This window comes from Equus asinus, chromosome 2 (assembly GCF_041296235.1).
Source record: "Equus asinus isolate D_3611 breed Donkey chromosome 2, EquAss-T2T_v2, whole genome shotgun sequence".
NCBI classification, from domain to species: domain Eukaryota; kingdom Metazoa; phylum Chordata; class Mammalia; order Perissodactyla; family Equidae; genus Equus; species Equus asinus.
Window position 1 is genome coordinate 181,299,558 of NC_091791.1, and position 16,658 is coordinate 181,316,215.

General features: G+C 42.0%; 1 protein-coding gene across 5 annotated transcripts in view; it reads right to left on the reverse strand.

Moving 5' to 3' along the window:
• The window catches only part of SLC25A21 (solute carrier family 25 member 21), a 439,143-nt gene that overhangs the window by 166,418 nt on the left and 256,067 nt on the right, over positions 1-16,658 (reverse strand). For all 5 annotated transcript variants that reach the window (XM_014853089.3, XM_070504264.1, XM_070504262.1 and 2 more), the window contains one exon: positions 12,579-12,627. In XM_014853089.3, coding sequence (XP_014708575.1) covers positions 12,579-12,627 — 49 coding nt within the window. The remainder of the gene's footprint in view (positions 1-12,578; positions 12,628-16,658) is intronic.

Here is a 16,658-nt window from a genome sequence, read left to right on the forward strand (position 1 = left end):
TCTGTGACTATTTTCTTTTATGTAACGTGATCAAAATATCGAACGCTGAGTTAGTATTTTCTGACCCCTGACCTCTCACAGGTGTTCTGGCTCATTTCCTGAGAGTTATGTTTGATTTGGGAACGCTTCTCTCTTTTCTCCCATTCCCTTGTTACAGTTTGAAACCTGGAACACCCGCACACAAGACCCTGACTATCTCCTTGTGCTACCCAAAAAACACTCCTGAATGTTCTCTCAGCACTTGGCAAGCGTCTGCACAGGGACAGTTTTCTCACACTCTGGGAAATCAAAATGTAAAACAATTGTTCTTTTCCAATTCTTCAACCTGAGGACAGATTTCAGGGTTACTTCTTTTTCTTTTTTCTTTTTAAACCTAAAAGCTTCCCTGTTTTAGTATTAAAAGAAACCAAATACATAACCTACTTAAGTTTTCAGTATGTAACAAGGAAATAGAAATGCTAATTTGGAATTCTTTAGGACCAAACATCAGCAAAAATCCAAAAATTATTCCAAGATCATTGCTTCAGAAGCAGTGGTTAACATTTTCTCAATAAATCTCTCTCTTTCCCCTTCCCTCTTTCTCTCTGTCTCACATTCCAGGAGAAGAGACTAGAAAGTATTACTTTTGGAAGTCATGCATTATTTTTGTTTTGAAATAAAGTGAGAGTCCTGCTTGGTGTGACTACTCTACCAATCCTGGTTGTCTTTGCAAAAGAAAAAGCTTAAGACGCAACAAATCGTGATTTAAAAGAGAGATTTCTACACCTTTTGATTCAATAAGAGTTAGGCCAATTACAGAGCTAACAAAAGGAGCTACCTTGAGAAATGCGACAGGCTCTGCCTACTCCATCTGGCACTATTCATTAGAAAAACAAAACAAAACAACCAGCCTCGTGAGTGGTTTAAGTAAAAATAAGAAATTCTGTGCACCGAAAACATTCCCTTAAGGAGCGTCCAGGCTGGCCTCATGAAGCCCCACCTGTCACCAGCATCAGGCCCACAGTCCACGCATCATCACCCATCACCCAGGGGAGTGAGCCCTAGGCTGGCGGGTGGGTCATCGATGCATTGGACTGGAAGAAAGAGGCTTGAACTTTTGCAGAAGAGAACGCACAGGATTGAGAGAGTCTCAACTATCCCCGGTCCACAAGACAATTTCTTTGTGTCAGGATTAGTAAAGGAGCAGCTGGTGCAGAGTTTCTGGAAAATTCATTGACACAGAGTGAATATATGAACATCATCTCTAATTCTCTGTGGTATGAAACTATACACCACAAGTGAGGCACTGAAGAAAATATAACTTACGCCGTATAAAATGGCTAGATTCTGTAGCCAAAGAGATGTGTGAATTCCATAAAGGTATATAAATTGCCCTTGTGTGAAGCCGGGCTCATGATCAGAGCAAAGTCAGTAACTTAGTGTTTTTGTTTGTGTTTGATTTTTCCAAGTATACAACTTGAAAACACACATGTTGAGTTAATTTTTAAACTACATGCCTTCACTAAGTATTTATTGAGCATCTGCTCTGTGCCAACCCTCTTCTAGACATTGCACACATACATCAGTGAACAAGGGAAGGGCAGGCCCTTGCTTTTAGAAGCCCACCTTCTGGTGGAGGTGGACAAACAGTTAAGGAGGACACGAATCAACTTGAAGAGATCAGAAGTCTAGAGCGAAAATAAATAGGGTAAGGAGAAAGAGGGGAACCCGGGAGCCCACTTTTGATGGGTGGCCAGGGGAGAGTCTCAGAGGAGATGACAAATGAGCTGAGGGATGAAGGTTGAGAAGGAGCCAGTTACTCCAGGAAGCAGGGATGCCCAGCACATGGGGCCTGCCCCAGGAGAGAGCGCAGCATGTTCAAGGAATAGAGAAATCCCGCCGCTGGATATGCACCAAGACCATGTAAGCAATGAAAACATGGGTTTGGAAACACAGAACATCAAATTGAAGGAAGCCTCCAAGATCATCTAGGGGTATGCCCTTAATTTCCAGGTGAGGAATCAAGGCGCAGAGCAACTCTGTTGACTCACACCGCGAGGGCAGACAGCGTTGAATTAGAACGCTGGTCTCCTGTCTTCGTTTTCCTGCATGATCTGTTGCCTCTCTGAGTCGATGTGTGTTAAGCACATTCTCCCTTGACACTGAAAGCCTGGCCACAAAGGGATCATCTCTGCTCACCTCTCCTTTCGGAATGGAAATGAGTCAGAATTCTAACCAGTTCCCACATTAGAATACCTAAAAAAAATCAATACCTTTTTCTTACGTGTACATGTACAGGGACAAATTAAATTCTAAAGCCTCTTTTTTCTTTGAGTATTTAGCAGTATTGAATTAGATCGGATAGTGAGACGTTTACCATGATATGTTGTGCTTTTTCATAATAAAGAGAAATGCATATCCCAGATAGATTCTGAAGACCCAAAATTGAGGATATTCAGTTTAATTTTGGATTGTTTTTGCTGTAGAAGGGAAGTATGTAACCTATTAGGTACTCACAAAAGTTTCACTGGAGAAAATATTATTAAATAACCCCCAAATGGGAAAATTTTATTCTGTAGGAACTTGGCCCAGAGTACGTAGCACTGTATCCAGAGAATATACAGCCCTATTTGTCATCCCGCAAACTTCTTCATCATGTCAAAACTAAATCTCAGCTGTGCCCCGACTGCAAAGCAAAGGCAACACAGGCTATTTTAGCCATCTTGACAAGAATAGTTCAAGAAGTAATTGATTTTCCAGGAATGTTAAACAATTTTATCAATTTCTGGTCAAGGTTCACAGTTAATGATATTACCTTATCAGCCTTGAATGTATGTTTGTCTAAAGAAATTTATGATTTTTATTTTTGCTTCACAAAAAAGAAAAACAATCTTCTAGAGTAGCCATGATAACCATAGTTTTCAGCCATGCTATACTCGCAACAACTTAGATTTCATTAGGCTGGATTCTCACTATCTGCTCAATCAGAGCAGCTCTCCCACAGGCATGACCTGGGGTTCTAAGCTTGTGTAGAAAAATATACCATTTGTTTTTAATCCAAAATGATGCCAAATCGGTTTATTTTATTCTTATATTTTATAGTCATATTAAATTCTAATAACCCCAAATTGGAATCTAAGCCAAGGCTAAGACAAAATATCTCATTATTGGGGAACCTGTGAGGGGCACTGGGTAAACAAGTAGCTTCACGAAGTTGCTGAAAACTGAAAAGCAATTGGGATGAAATCCTGGATGGGCCTGGGATGGGGGTGAGGGGAGGAACAGAGGAAATAGTCTCCATGTTGATGGTGATTTTAGAAGCAATTCACTTTCCCATGACAAAGATAAGAAAGCCATTTAAGAATTATTTACCTTTCAGCTTAAAAAAGAAAAAAAAGATGTCTGGAGAAGCCCATTGACAGGCATGAAGAATGCATGGGCGATTTTCCTGATCGTCCTCTGGACTACGATTGTCACAGAAGGAGAAGTCTTTGCAGGTAAGCAGAAGGAATAGAGAGAGAGAGATCAAAACAGCACGCCCCTTACGTTGTCAGCTAAGGGGGAACCTTCTAAGCCCATTTAATTAGTTGAGGAATAATAACTACTGCACTTTAAATAAACATCCTATCTTTATTTAAAAAATTTAGACAAAAGCACAAATTAAGGAGAGATTAAACACTTTACAAAGGTTTCACAATGTGAGTCATAAAAATAGCATGTTCCTCCAGGGAGTGATTTAAAAAAGAATTCCATTTACAAAAAAAAGAAGGAAAAAAAATTAGAAACAAGAGTTGGAGATTATAAAGTGAGTTACAGTTGATTTAGCATAATAGAACTCGGTTATTTTATGTGGGGGGGAACTGAGCGGATCTTTTTAAAAGAAAGGATTTTCTCCTTATTAATAAATCTGAAAAATAATTTTAGCCTATGGTAGGGTAGCAAGATTATTCTGCACAAGATCTTCGGGACCAATTTTTCCCCCAATGCCTCAGAGCAACAGGTGTTTAGGTGTCCTCTCATTCCGTCTCCTCCTCATTGTTATAGGGCCACAAAGGCCCAAAGCAGTAAAGGCTGATAGGCCTGAAGCACTCCGCCTGGGTAAGGAAACTATTGTAGCCAACCCAGCTCAGGGCCCGGCTTTACCTTTGGTGGGAAGGACCACTGGAAGTGAGCGAGGCACAAGACTTTCTACTGTGGACCCTTCTGAGTTCTCCCTAGTTCTAATACAACCCTTGTTATCCCAAAGAGAGGCAGAACATCGTCAAGGTAAAAATCCCGGAAGTAATAGTAATGAAATCTCTTCATGGGGTCATGGTCTCTCATCCCCAAACTCTGAAAGTCCTACGTAGAATGTAGACACGCAGCATTCTTAACAGTGCATGGAATAGGATCCTTTCCCCTAGTTTTAGGCATGCTTAGCTTATATTCATCTTTTTCATTAAATCACTATGCAAATGTAGGACCTTTTAAAGTCTGCCATGTACTCACTGGCAATGATGAACTTAACATGTAACAAAGCACTTAGGTGGGAGTGAATGGTAGTTTAAAGCACACGTTTATTCACTTAACACGTATTCACTGCAGCCCCACGATGTGCCAAGCAGAGCGTAGTCTGCTGTCACCTCTACCCCTTCCAAATACATTATCCATCTTGTGCACCGTTTTTATTTGATTGTGTTAATAAATAAAATCTTTAATGATGACTGCATGGAAAAGAATGACATAATCAAAGCAGAATCGCAGGGCGCCCCCCACCCCGCACTTCCTTTCTTTGGCTCAGTAACTACACGAAAACATTTCAGTTAAATAAAACAGGTCCCAGGGAAACCCTAATATGAGCACGCAACTTCAAAAGCAGAGTCGAAGTTCCACTCACAGTATTCGGGGATCCTGTAACCATTTCATACCATTAGATGTTGCTGTTGATTGATTTAGCTACATGATGAAGTCCCAATAAAAGTATAGTTTATAAAAATGCGGTTCGACTCGTTGCTTGCTTTACTTCAGACACATTTTCTCCATGGTTAGAAATAAGCCATGACAGTGGTCTAGCCCTGAACTTCTATGCACGGAGAGAAATCAGGCATAACCATGGTCTAACCCTGACATGATCTTAATGTTTTGTACCACCGACAAATCATTAACATATGGAGATAACCCTCTCTGAGGCTCTGTAATTTTTTTTTAATCCTATAGACTCCACAGCCTCCACTCTATACTCCCTCCTAACCTTTCCCGCTGTTTTCTCCCCATTTAAAAAAGATTCCTTTCTTTTTCTTAAAAAAAAAGGATCTGTTGGGGAAAAACATTCTTTGTTCCTTGTTTCTACCCTGCTGCTCTGTTGGCCCGAATGCCTGCTCAATGTCCCCTCTCCAACTTCTAAATTAAGTGTTCGTTTTCAACTTCATGGCTGTTCCGACTCTCCCCCCGCGAAGGGAGGCTGTGGATGCTCCCCAGCCCTCGGCTCCTTGCTCTCTGCTGGGCTCCCCACAAAGCAGCCTCTCACCGTAGCCCGTCCTCAGATTTCCCTTTTTAATAAAGTTTGTGGTGGGCTTATGCCTCTAAATCATTTTTACCCAACAGAGCCATTTACCTTCCCTCCGTAAAAACCAATGCTCACTCTTCTCTCATCTCCTGGCTCTGATTTTTGCCCCTGTAACCTCACTCAGTGGGACAAAATGTGTTTTTTCTGGCCGTAGGTAATAGATTCCCATGTCAGTCTCACACACCACAGAAGGAGCTCTGCAAGGAAACCGCTGCCCTCCGCTTTCATTCATTGCTAACAAAGCAGTTTACGTAAATGAAACCAATGAGGATCACCGGTTAATGGGATGTCTAACACACACACGTGCACAGACACACGCACACGCACACAAAAGGAATTCTTTCCACGAAGACTTTTTACAGAAATGCCTATAGAGTATTCAGCAGTGGTTCCCAAAGGCTGACCCAGTGACCAGTCTGGGCTCGCTGCTTAAGATTCACCCAGGAGGGTGTTCAACATAAATATTGGTGGGCCCCACCCCTAGAGTTTTGGATTCGGCAGGTCTGGGGTTTGGAAGCGACGGATGGAGACTGTAAATCAGTCTGAACGGCTTGAGTAAAAGCCCCATAAGCACATATATAACAACACGTGGTTGCCAAGTCTTCAACCTACATGAGCCTTTAGAATTCACACAGTGATTAATACATTCGAGAGAAGTATGATGAGACTTTTCAGTGCAAGTTAAGTCCTGATGGGAGGAATGCTAAAAGCCACAGTATGTACTGGCCTGTCCACTCCCCAGCGGCCTCTGTGTCCACCAGAGGACGGGAGAACACCTCTCTCCTTCTCGCCTTCCCCAGCACCCACCAGAAAACATGCCTGGCAGCTCTTTGACAGGATGCGCTTTTAAAAGATCAGTCCTTGCAGGATCAGTAATTTACTTAGTTTGCATCTGATTTATGCCCCATTCAAACATGAAACAAAACAAAAATGATGAAAAATGACTGAGGATGAAACAGAACGAACACCTCAGTAATTACCTCTTCCTGAAGAACAATGAGCCACTTCCCTGCCTGGGAATAAAAGTGTGAAAGGGACGTAAGGACAACCCCCTTGGACTGTGACTTCAATAAATCTTTGGGCCTTTGGATGCCACTTTCTCTACACAGCTACCAACCTCCAAATGCAGATGTCGTAAAATTCCCTCCCACTAGGGCCCTGCTTATCTGCAACTGCCAACCCACTGCCAGCAAGAGTATTCTTCTTACTAAGGAACCACTGGAACCTCTCTTTTCCATTTCCCTCCAGGCCTGTGCTGTCTCACATGGAAACCACTGGCCACATGTGGCTACTGAGTATTTGAAAAGTGACCGACTTGTCAGTACTGAAATGTGCTCTAAGTGCAAAATATGCACCAGATTTCAAGGACTGAGTATTAAAAAAAGAATGTAAAATATCTCGTTAATAATTTTTGTATTGATTAACATGTTGCAATGACAATGTTTTGGAGGTATGAGGTTAAATAAGATATACTGTTAAAATTAATTTTACATGCCTCTTGTTACATTTTAAAATCTGGCTCTTAGAAAACTTAAAATTACATACATGTCTTGTATTTTTTTTTTTTAAAGATTTAATTTTCCTTTTTCTCCCAAAGGCCCCTGGGTACATAGTTGTGTATTTTTAGTTGTGGGTCCTTCTAGTTGTGGCATGTGGGATGCTGCCTCAGCGTGGCTTGATGAGTGGTGCCACGTCTGCGCCCAGGATTCAAACTGGCAAAACCCTGGCCGCCGAAGGGGAGCGTGCGAACTTAACCATTTGGCCACAGGGCCAGCCCCCCATGTCCTGTATTTTACTTCGATTTGCCAGCACTGTCCCAGATGAAGTCCATCTTGCTTTGCATCTCAAAGCCTGCCACACAGGCTCCCTTGGCACCTTCAATCCCACGTGGCGGTTCAGTCCACCCCCTTTTCATCCTGGCACATCTACTGGATACCCTCTCACCTCACTCTTCCTCAGTCTGGTCTCTGAAAACCCTCCCCAAGCTTGAGCTGTCTTTGCCCACCATCCCATCAAGTAAATTCTCCATTTTTATTTCAACAGATTCTTCCCATCTCTTTCCTGAAACCTTACTCTTTTTAATGAAGACAACACAGCTGTGTATTATTCATTTTCTAGACGTTCCAGTTTGGCCACAGAACTCATAGGGCTACTATTTCTGATTGTTACCAAATACTCGATTGTTCAGCAGCATTCACCGGGCACCTCCTTGGAGGCCGGGCACTGTGCTAGCCATGGGGGTTCCCTGAGGATGTCAGCACACAGCCCTAAAGTGATGTGTGGAATGAAGTCAACAGGAACACAGACTAAACTGACGCTCTCCTGCCCTCAGACCCAGAAGGACTCTCGACTTGCAAACGCCCTTCTGAGAAAGGATTTAAACGCAGGGCTCACATAACACAAGTCTTCCCACTTGGAAACTTGAAACCACCTGACTCCATGTTAAACACTTCCTCTCTCCCACACTTCGTGTTCTCCCTCTCGTTTCCCTGACTACCTCATAAACTCCATTTATCTTCGTAGGTCCCTCTCCTTTGCTGACACAGTATTCAGCTGGTGCTCATATATATTATATATACATATATGGACACACAGTCATTTATTTCTCACAGTAATGTAAATACCAATATTGTTCCCATTTAAAGATGAAGAAACTGAGGCACAGAGAAGTTCAGTAACTTACCTGAGGTTACACAGATAATAAGCAAAGAAGCAGGATTTGAACCCAGGCAGCCTAACTCTAGGGTCAGAGTTCTTAACTAGGAGGCTAGCCTGTCTCAGAGAGAGTACAAACACCAGGGACCACGTAAGCTTGAAGCAGCTGGGGCCATCTGGTACCAAGTGAGAAGCCACCCCAAAAGGAAGCCTATATAGGGGGGAGAAAAGCCGAAGAGAAGGAGAGAGAGAGGAAGAGAAACAAAGAGAGAGACAGAGAGAGAATCTGAGAGAATGAGAAATAATATGAGAGAGAGAGGAGATAGTACTCATGATTTTATTTGAATCCCTGGAGAATACAAAGCCAGAAACTACCTGTAGTCTTCCTAGATATACAAGTGAATAGGGTCTTTTGTTATTTGTAGCTATGGGTTCTCAAACACAGGGTCCACCCATAACTGTACACAAAGTCCTTTGTATATAAACAGAACTATAAAACAGTGTAGCTGCACGTCTCTGGAGAGAATCTCAAAGGAGACCTTGATCGTACCTAACTGCAATGTATACAGCATCTTAGCCAAATGGCCTCTGCTAAAATCAGGTGGGGACACAGAACAAGGCAGTCGTCACGTGGCCAGCCTATGCTTACATTAGGTCTATCCCTGGAGCTACACTTACGTGGAACAGGATAAGCTATTTCCTATATAATGCCAAGTGCCCCAGTGCCTATAATCTCTCCATAAAAGGTTTACCTGTAATAACTTCTACTCACCTTTTTAAAAGCCAAGTGAGTTCCTGTTAAACATTCTGAATTGAAAATGTATGCTTGCAACCTAAGTGTCCATTGATGGATGAATGGATAAAGGAAATGTGGTATATATAAAACAGAATATTATTCAGCCATAAAAAAGAAGGAAATCTTGCCATTTGTGACAACGTGGATGGACCTTGAGGGCATTATGCTGAGTGAAAGAAGTCAGACAGAGAAAGACAAATACCCTGTGATCACACTTATATATGAGATCTAAAACAAACAAACAAACAAAACAACCAAATTCATGGATACAAAGAACAGACCGGCGATTGCCAGGGCCTGGGAGTGGGGGTGGGTAAAGCAGGCGAAAGGAGTCAAAAGGCACAAACTTGCAGTTATAAAATAAATGAGTCCTGGGGATATGTAAGTCATGGCATGCTGACTACAGTTAATAATACCGTATTGTATATTTGAAAGATGCTAAGAGAGTAGATCTTAAAAGTTCTCATCACTAGAAAGAAATTTGTAACTCTGTGTGGTGATGGATGTTAACTAGACTTATTGTGGTGATCATTTTGCAATACATACAAATATCAAATCATTGTGTTGTATCCCTGAAACTAATAAAATGTTGTATGTCAATTATATCTCAATTAAAAAAAAAAAAGATAATGCAGGTTTATGTCAGTTCTTTCTCCAAATCTAAAATGATGGTGTGTCAGTCCTGGTTCTGTTTGTCTTCAGAGCTGTTTCTCGCTCTTCCTTTGTTCGGATCTGCTCTATTATGCAAAGGGACTGCCCTCTGCAAGGCTGGGCTTCCCATGCTTCCATGGGTTCAGCAAACAGGAGCACTGGGGTGAGACTGAAGACTCGGGAGAAGGGAGAAACCAGAGGATTTCTCCCCCTCGCTGTCTGCCTCAGGCAGTGCATCTGGCTGTGGCTGGGCTCCTCTGGGACTCCAGCTGCCACTAGACAGATCTCCTTGGGCTCCTGCTTCCACCAGGTAACCCTGGCCCCTGGGCCCTGGTAACGCCACCCCTTCCTTTTGTCCCTCCAGCCTGGGGTAACAGAATCAATCATTTACAGAATGAAAAAAATAATAAAAAAATTCCCGTGCAGGAAGAATTTGGAAATATATTTTTAAAATCTGTTATCTTTTATTCAATATAGAAAAGGATTAGGCACAAATAAAACCCAAGAAGAAAAGAGCAGACTTCAAGAAATAAACACATTTACATTGCCACACTTTAGCACATGAGATATTGTGGAAAATGAGCCATTTCCACACTCAGATTAATTCAGTGTACCATGCTTCGAGTGATAATGTCCAAGGAGAGGCAAAAACAGCCCACAAAAAATCTATGAAACAAGCGCGGTTTGGCCTGCTGTGTCCCATGCCCCACTTTGACAAAGCCTGAGACGGCTTCGAATCCAGCGCCCTTGGACATCATTAAGGAAAGTCTACATGGTTACATGTAGTATCCTTACAGTTTACAGTTTATCTCATTTAGAAACCATCTCCCATGCAATAGAATTTAGTCCGTCCTGTCCGCTCCCTATCACCTGTTGTTAGTGCCCAGTGATAAATGCTACCAATCTTGCATATCCTCCTTCTGTTGCAAAGTCAGTGGCACATGCACTGGGCTTTCAGTTTACCTTATGATTCTGGGTCTTTATTCAGTATACTTTTTATTTTTATGTCAGTCAAATGCCACCCAGTATCCAGTTCCCGTCTCCTTCAGTGCACCTGGAAGGATTGTATTTTCCCTCCCCCTTAAAGTTAGGCAAGGGCACGTGACTAATGCCAACCAATGAATGCCATTTTCATGAAAATATCTGCATAACAAAGAAGATATAAATCCCCAGTTACTTGGCACATACATTTCAAGAAATATTTTATTCAAATCCAGTAGCATGAAATGATAGTGTTTGAAATTCATTGTGATGAGATTCCCATTAACTTATCAGATTGTGAGCTCTTTGAGGGTAGAGCTAGTCTGGAACCTACACACACTAAGCGCTCAATACATGTTTGCTAGATGGATGAAGGAAGGATGGAGGGAATGAATAAGTAACCATAATTTCAATATCACTTCTTGTTTAAATCATTCTTACTTCTCCTTTATGCTCATTTGAACACTTCACTGATTTAGGAAGTTACCCTTAAGTGAAAATGATAACTTATTCCTCAGTGAGGCTGGCAACAATAGTCTGGCTTTTCAAAGAAGGTTAACGGAGTCTAAGATGGAAATGTCAGCGAGTTTTGCCTTCTGTTTGTGAACCCTACAAAAAGATGGTCCAGGGAGTGGACAAATCTTATATTTGATATAATTTGTGGTTTTCTTCTTTCTCTGTTTGAGTTTGGAGACTTGAGGCTTTTATGGACTGAATGTTCCGTGTCCCCTCTAATTCATATATTGAAGCCCTAACCTCCAATGTGACGGCATTTGGAGGTGGGGCCTATGGGAGGTGATTAGGTTTAGATGAGGTCATGAGGATGGAGGCCCCAGGATGTCATTAGTACCCTTATAAGAAGAGGAAGAGATAGCAGAGCTTCCTGTCTCTGTCAGTGAGGATACAGCAAGAAAGTGACTGTCTACAAGTAAGGAAGAGGGCCCTCACTGAGGACAGAACTGACTGGTACCTTGATCTTGTGAGAAATAAGTGTCTGTTGCACGAACCACCCAGTCTATGGTATTTTGTTATGGCAGCCTGAGCTAAGACAGAGGCCAAATTCTCATCTTCTCTACCTCTATTAGAAATGTAATATTATTTGCATATCATGGTCACCTTCCCTTTCTTTCAGCAACCAGCCTAAGATTCTGCAGCCCTTTTAGGTAAATGAAGCAGCATATCCACTCAGTGACCAGCCTGGCTCACCAAGTATTTCCTAACCACGGCATGGAGGGTTTGTTTGGCCACGTTGTTGCAGGGCACCGTCTGCTAATACGCTCCAACCTAGGTATGGTGTTCTCAGGTTTTACACAACACAGAGAAATGAAAACTTTCACTACACTCTAAGAGCTTCTAATTTGAAAAAAATGGAGAGTCCATTAATTCAGTCACAAGTTTAACTTTTAAAAAGGCTGCAGATCATAATAAAACCGCAAGATTTTTTTTCACTTGGGAAATAAATTTAACACATTGCCCTGATTTGTATCTCCCTTTAAGAGCGAATATGGCATTTTGCATTGGCAAAACAGTTGTAGGAAAAAATTCCTTAAGCACCATTTAAGAAGTTTACCTGAAATTTTGGAGTCTCACACCAAAATGCTGACTCTTAAATAGCAATCTGTTATATGCAATGAGGAATGAAAGTCTGCTGTCATGATTCACTGGATAAAGTTCAGTTTTTACATCATTTTGATAAATTTACCTCACTTACCAGTTTAGCCACACATCATATCTTATGGCTGTCATGTGAACGCAGTAAAATATTATGTACCTTCAGGTGACCTCTATCCAGAAATGCTTTTCACTGTTCACATTTTATCTGTCAAATAGTATTTTCTTTACGAAGTAAATATAAATGCCATTATTGGGAGAAGCTACCAGCCTAGGACAAGTTCTAGCATTTAGTGTTCTGACAGATCTTAATTTGGATATCAGCCAAAGTCAATAAAACTTGTTCATGCAGAACCTTACCTGGTTTTCACCACATCGAGGGGGTGCATCAGGCAGATTTCTACAAGACCTGAAAGATGATAAAGAAAAGTCCAATAAACACTTATGTAAACGCTGGCTCTTATTTCCTTGACCTTGTTGATTTCTCAAGTCTGAAGATTCAGATAAAAAACTTGGGACTTTGGACATGACAGCTAGAGGCTAGTAGCAAAAAACAAAAGAAAAATACGATGTCATTTCAATGGCAGCAAGATATGTGAGTGAGTACTTTCTTGTAAGTGCTCTGGCCCAGGGAGGTGGGGCTGTGGGGGGAAGAAATTGAAAAAGGAATCAGGTGTCCTAAATCCCAATCAACTAGGTAGGCATTATTCTCCAATCTAGTCCAATAAATAAATAAATAGATGTAGAAGGAAGGGAGGAAAGGTGAGAAGAGAAAGCTCCCTCCCCCCTATCATCACTCACTAACATGGCAGACCATGAGCCTCAGTTTCAGTGTTCATGAAATAGAGATAAGGATGCCTCTTATCTCACCAGGTAGTTATGAGGATGCAACACACATTAATACATTCATAGCTTAATAGAGAACACGTATTAAGTGTTTATTGTATGCTGGGCATCGTCCTAAGCAGTGCTTAGATTATCTCATTTAATCCCCACAGGAGCTCTTTGTGATAGGTGGTGTTATGACCCCCCCGTTTTATAGATGAGATAACTAAAGCCCACAAAGTTAAATGACTTGTCTAAGATCTCACAGCCAGGAAGTAAGTAGTCTTAATCCCACAAAGGCCACGATCTTAACCACTGCACAGTGAATAAAAATTTCTACAGCTTCTCGAAAATCAATTGCAGAGCCCTCCTGCCTCCCTCCTTCCAGAGAGGACTGCCCAGTGACAAACTACTGGCATGCAGCAATAGTAGCAGCAAAGTTTTTTAGGTACTAGCAGTAACAAAAATAATTATAGAAGTAGTTGTAGTATTGTAACAGTAATAATCTGAACAGCTACCTCACCCACAGCACCCACACAGTGATGGCTGTAGCATACATGATCCCCGGCACGCACAACTCCTGGGCAAGGGAAGTGTTACCATCAGCTTCACTTGAAGAGAAGCAAACTGAGGTTCAGAGTGTTATCTGGTTTGCCCAAAAGCTGCCCCACAACAGTATTCAAGGGTAGCTGCTGCTGCTTCTTTTTTTTTCTTTTTTGAGGAAGATTAGCCCTGAGCTAACATCTGCTGCCAATCCTCCTCTTTTTGTTTGCTGAGGAAGACTGGCCCTGAGCTAACATCGATGCCCACCTTCCTCCGCCTTATATGTGGGACGCCTACCACAGCATGGCTTGCCAAGCGGTGCCATGTCTGCATCTGGGATCTGAACCGGTGAACCCCGGGCTGCCGAAGCGGAACGTGCGCACTTAACCGCTGTGCCACCAGGCCAGCCCTGAGGGTAGCTTCTTAAGGGCAGAGCACCTACCCCTCTTTCCGCCTGCGGACTAACTCCAGGTGAGCTTTGCTGTGATTTAGTGCATCTGCCCCAACCGCGCTAATAAACATAAATGTCTTTTCCTCCCTGTGCCGATCAGGTCCAGGAAGGTCAAGGGCCTGCACCTACCTGAAGGTCTGCTTTGCTTCCACAAAAGCTTTAGAAAGTGCTGCCTGCAGAAGCCTCCCAAAGTTTACAGAGTCCCTGTATTGACCCAAGAAAACTGTCTTACTGGCTGAAACAACAGGACCCAATTTGAATGCCCGTGCCAAAGGCTTCCATCAGGAATGCTCTTCAAGGGTTGGTAGCCAAGTCAAGGACCCAGCCGGAGTCTCAGCGCCTACTGACGAGGAGAGAGGCACAGGAGAGCAGAGGCAACTGACGCTGGGTGGGAAGGCCAAGCTCTGGGCCGCTGTTGACCTTTGTGAACAAGACCTGTTGGTCCAGAATACCTGGGGGATTTCTTCCTCACAACCAGTCAGCTCTCAATACACTTCCTCTGGCTTGAAAATTCACATTCCCTTTGAAGTAACAATCAGGTGACCAGAGTTCTTGTCCTGGTGCCCTCAGGGAATGAGAATTGACCCCTGGGGGCACCAGTTCCTTATCTGTAAAGGGAAAGGTAATAGTATCTTTGAAGTTTAATATTCGATATTTGTTTCTTTGTTCTTGAAGCTGATTCTGATATATATTTTCTTTACTTATTCTAATTTAAGCTTTATAATATTAGCTAGAAGAAGATAAAGCGCTAAACCTATAAATAAGATTTATTCTGGAAACTCAGACATATAAAATAACATTCTTACCCAGCACTGCAGCAGGTGTCTATTAAGTGCATTTCTGTGCATCTCATGAGCACGAAGGAGCAAGACACTGAGAATCAGTTTACCAAAGCAAGTACAAAAGGTTCTCCCACTGACTTGCATTGGAAAAGAAGCAAAATATTAAAGCCCAAACAGCACTAGTTGTATATCTCCTAAAAAGTTTACTAAAAGAACCAACCATCCCAACAGCTATTAAAACTGACAGCAGAACATGGAGACTCTGTTCACATTTATTTCTACCTATTTGCCTATTTGCAAAATTGTTCTAGTTTCCTTTGTGTTAATGGGTATTTCTGGTAGTAAGTAGATACTAGTCAGATCATTACAGTTTTCTGGTTACTTAAAATTATTTTCTAACCTCTAGCATGCACTGAAACATTCATTTTATTCAGTGGACTTAACATTGGTTGTCTTTTATTTGTTCAGCATTGAGGATAGAGTCTAGTGAGGGGAACAGACACATGAGAACAAATAATGCATGGGAGGAGGTGCAATGCTCAGAGTTTATGGGAGCACAGCAGAGAGAGGCTCTTGATCTAGCCTGGGGTTGGATGAGGGGTGGGAAAGGGATTTGAGGCAGAAAGAGGACAGCATGAGCATAAGGCATGGAGGAAGGACGCTGCACAGAAAAAGAAGGAAAGAGGAAAGGAGCAGCTGAGCATTGCTGTAGCCAAGGGTGGAAGGCAGGACATGGCAACAAGAGATGAGGCTGGAAGTGAATAGGTCAAGATCAAGTTCATGCTCAGGCACTGGTACTTCATCCCACAGGCCATGAAGAACCAGTGAAGGCTATTTTTTAAAATAGCTCCTGGGTTGTTTTTTCTTATTACTAATGTATTCCACGTTCACTGAAGACATTTTGAGAAATTTTAAGCAGAGGGGGGATATTAACCTTGATAGCGTGTTCTCCCAAGAATCTAATCATCTGTCCATTCGTTGTCCCACTGCTCCCAATCACATTTATTCATGCGCAAACACCTGAGCACTGATGCTCCAACCTTCTCCCCTTTGATTAGCAGTAAAAGCACCGTCTGTCATCCCAGCACAGATGTCCAGGGATCCTAAGCACCTCTAAGTCTGAAGGAGTCAATGCCCATCTATGAAACCACCCGCCAAATTGTGACTTGGCCAATAGGAAACATGACGTAAACACCCAAATGTAATGTGTTTGGTCTAGAATCCCTTGATCATTCATTCATTGTTGTTTTTAATCAAAACAAGCAATTTTGTAGACTTCAGGTTAGCAAGAAAATATGTCATAACCAGAGAGAATAGATATGCTGGAAATGATACAGAGATGTTTGATTTTAAATCAGAATTCAGAGTTCAATCAGGATTCACTCAAGGGGGGAACGGCTGCTCATTGACCTCTACTGGATGGTGAGGACTGGGAGACTCTGACGATTACTTATGGAGATAACCATAAAAGTAGAATCAGATGAATGGTGTCGCCATAGGCCTAGAAGTGACGTCAAGAAACTGAATTGTACTGTGTACTTTTGGGGAATTCTATTACCTAGAATGAAGTCACAAGCTAAATAATGGGTTAGAGGGTACAGATTTTAATAATTTCTCTTTTCTCATAAAATGGAAAGTCTAACAGAAGAAAGAAGATGACTTTGAAATTTCAAGGTCCGTTTAATAATTCATCCTAACTGCCAACTCAAGACACATTAATCTCAAGACAAACAAGACCCAGCAGCTTTGCTCTCACCAAGTTGGCATTTATTAAACTCACCAGCCACAAATGGACAGAAAATAAAGTGGTTTAGTCTCGCGTATGCACAATACAAAAAT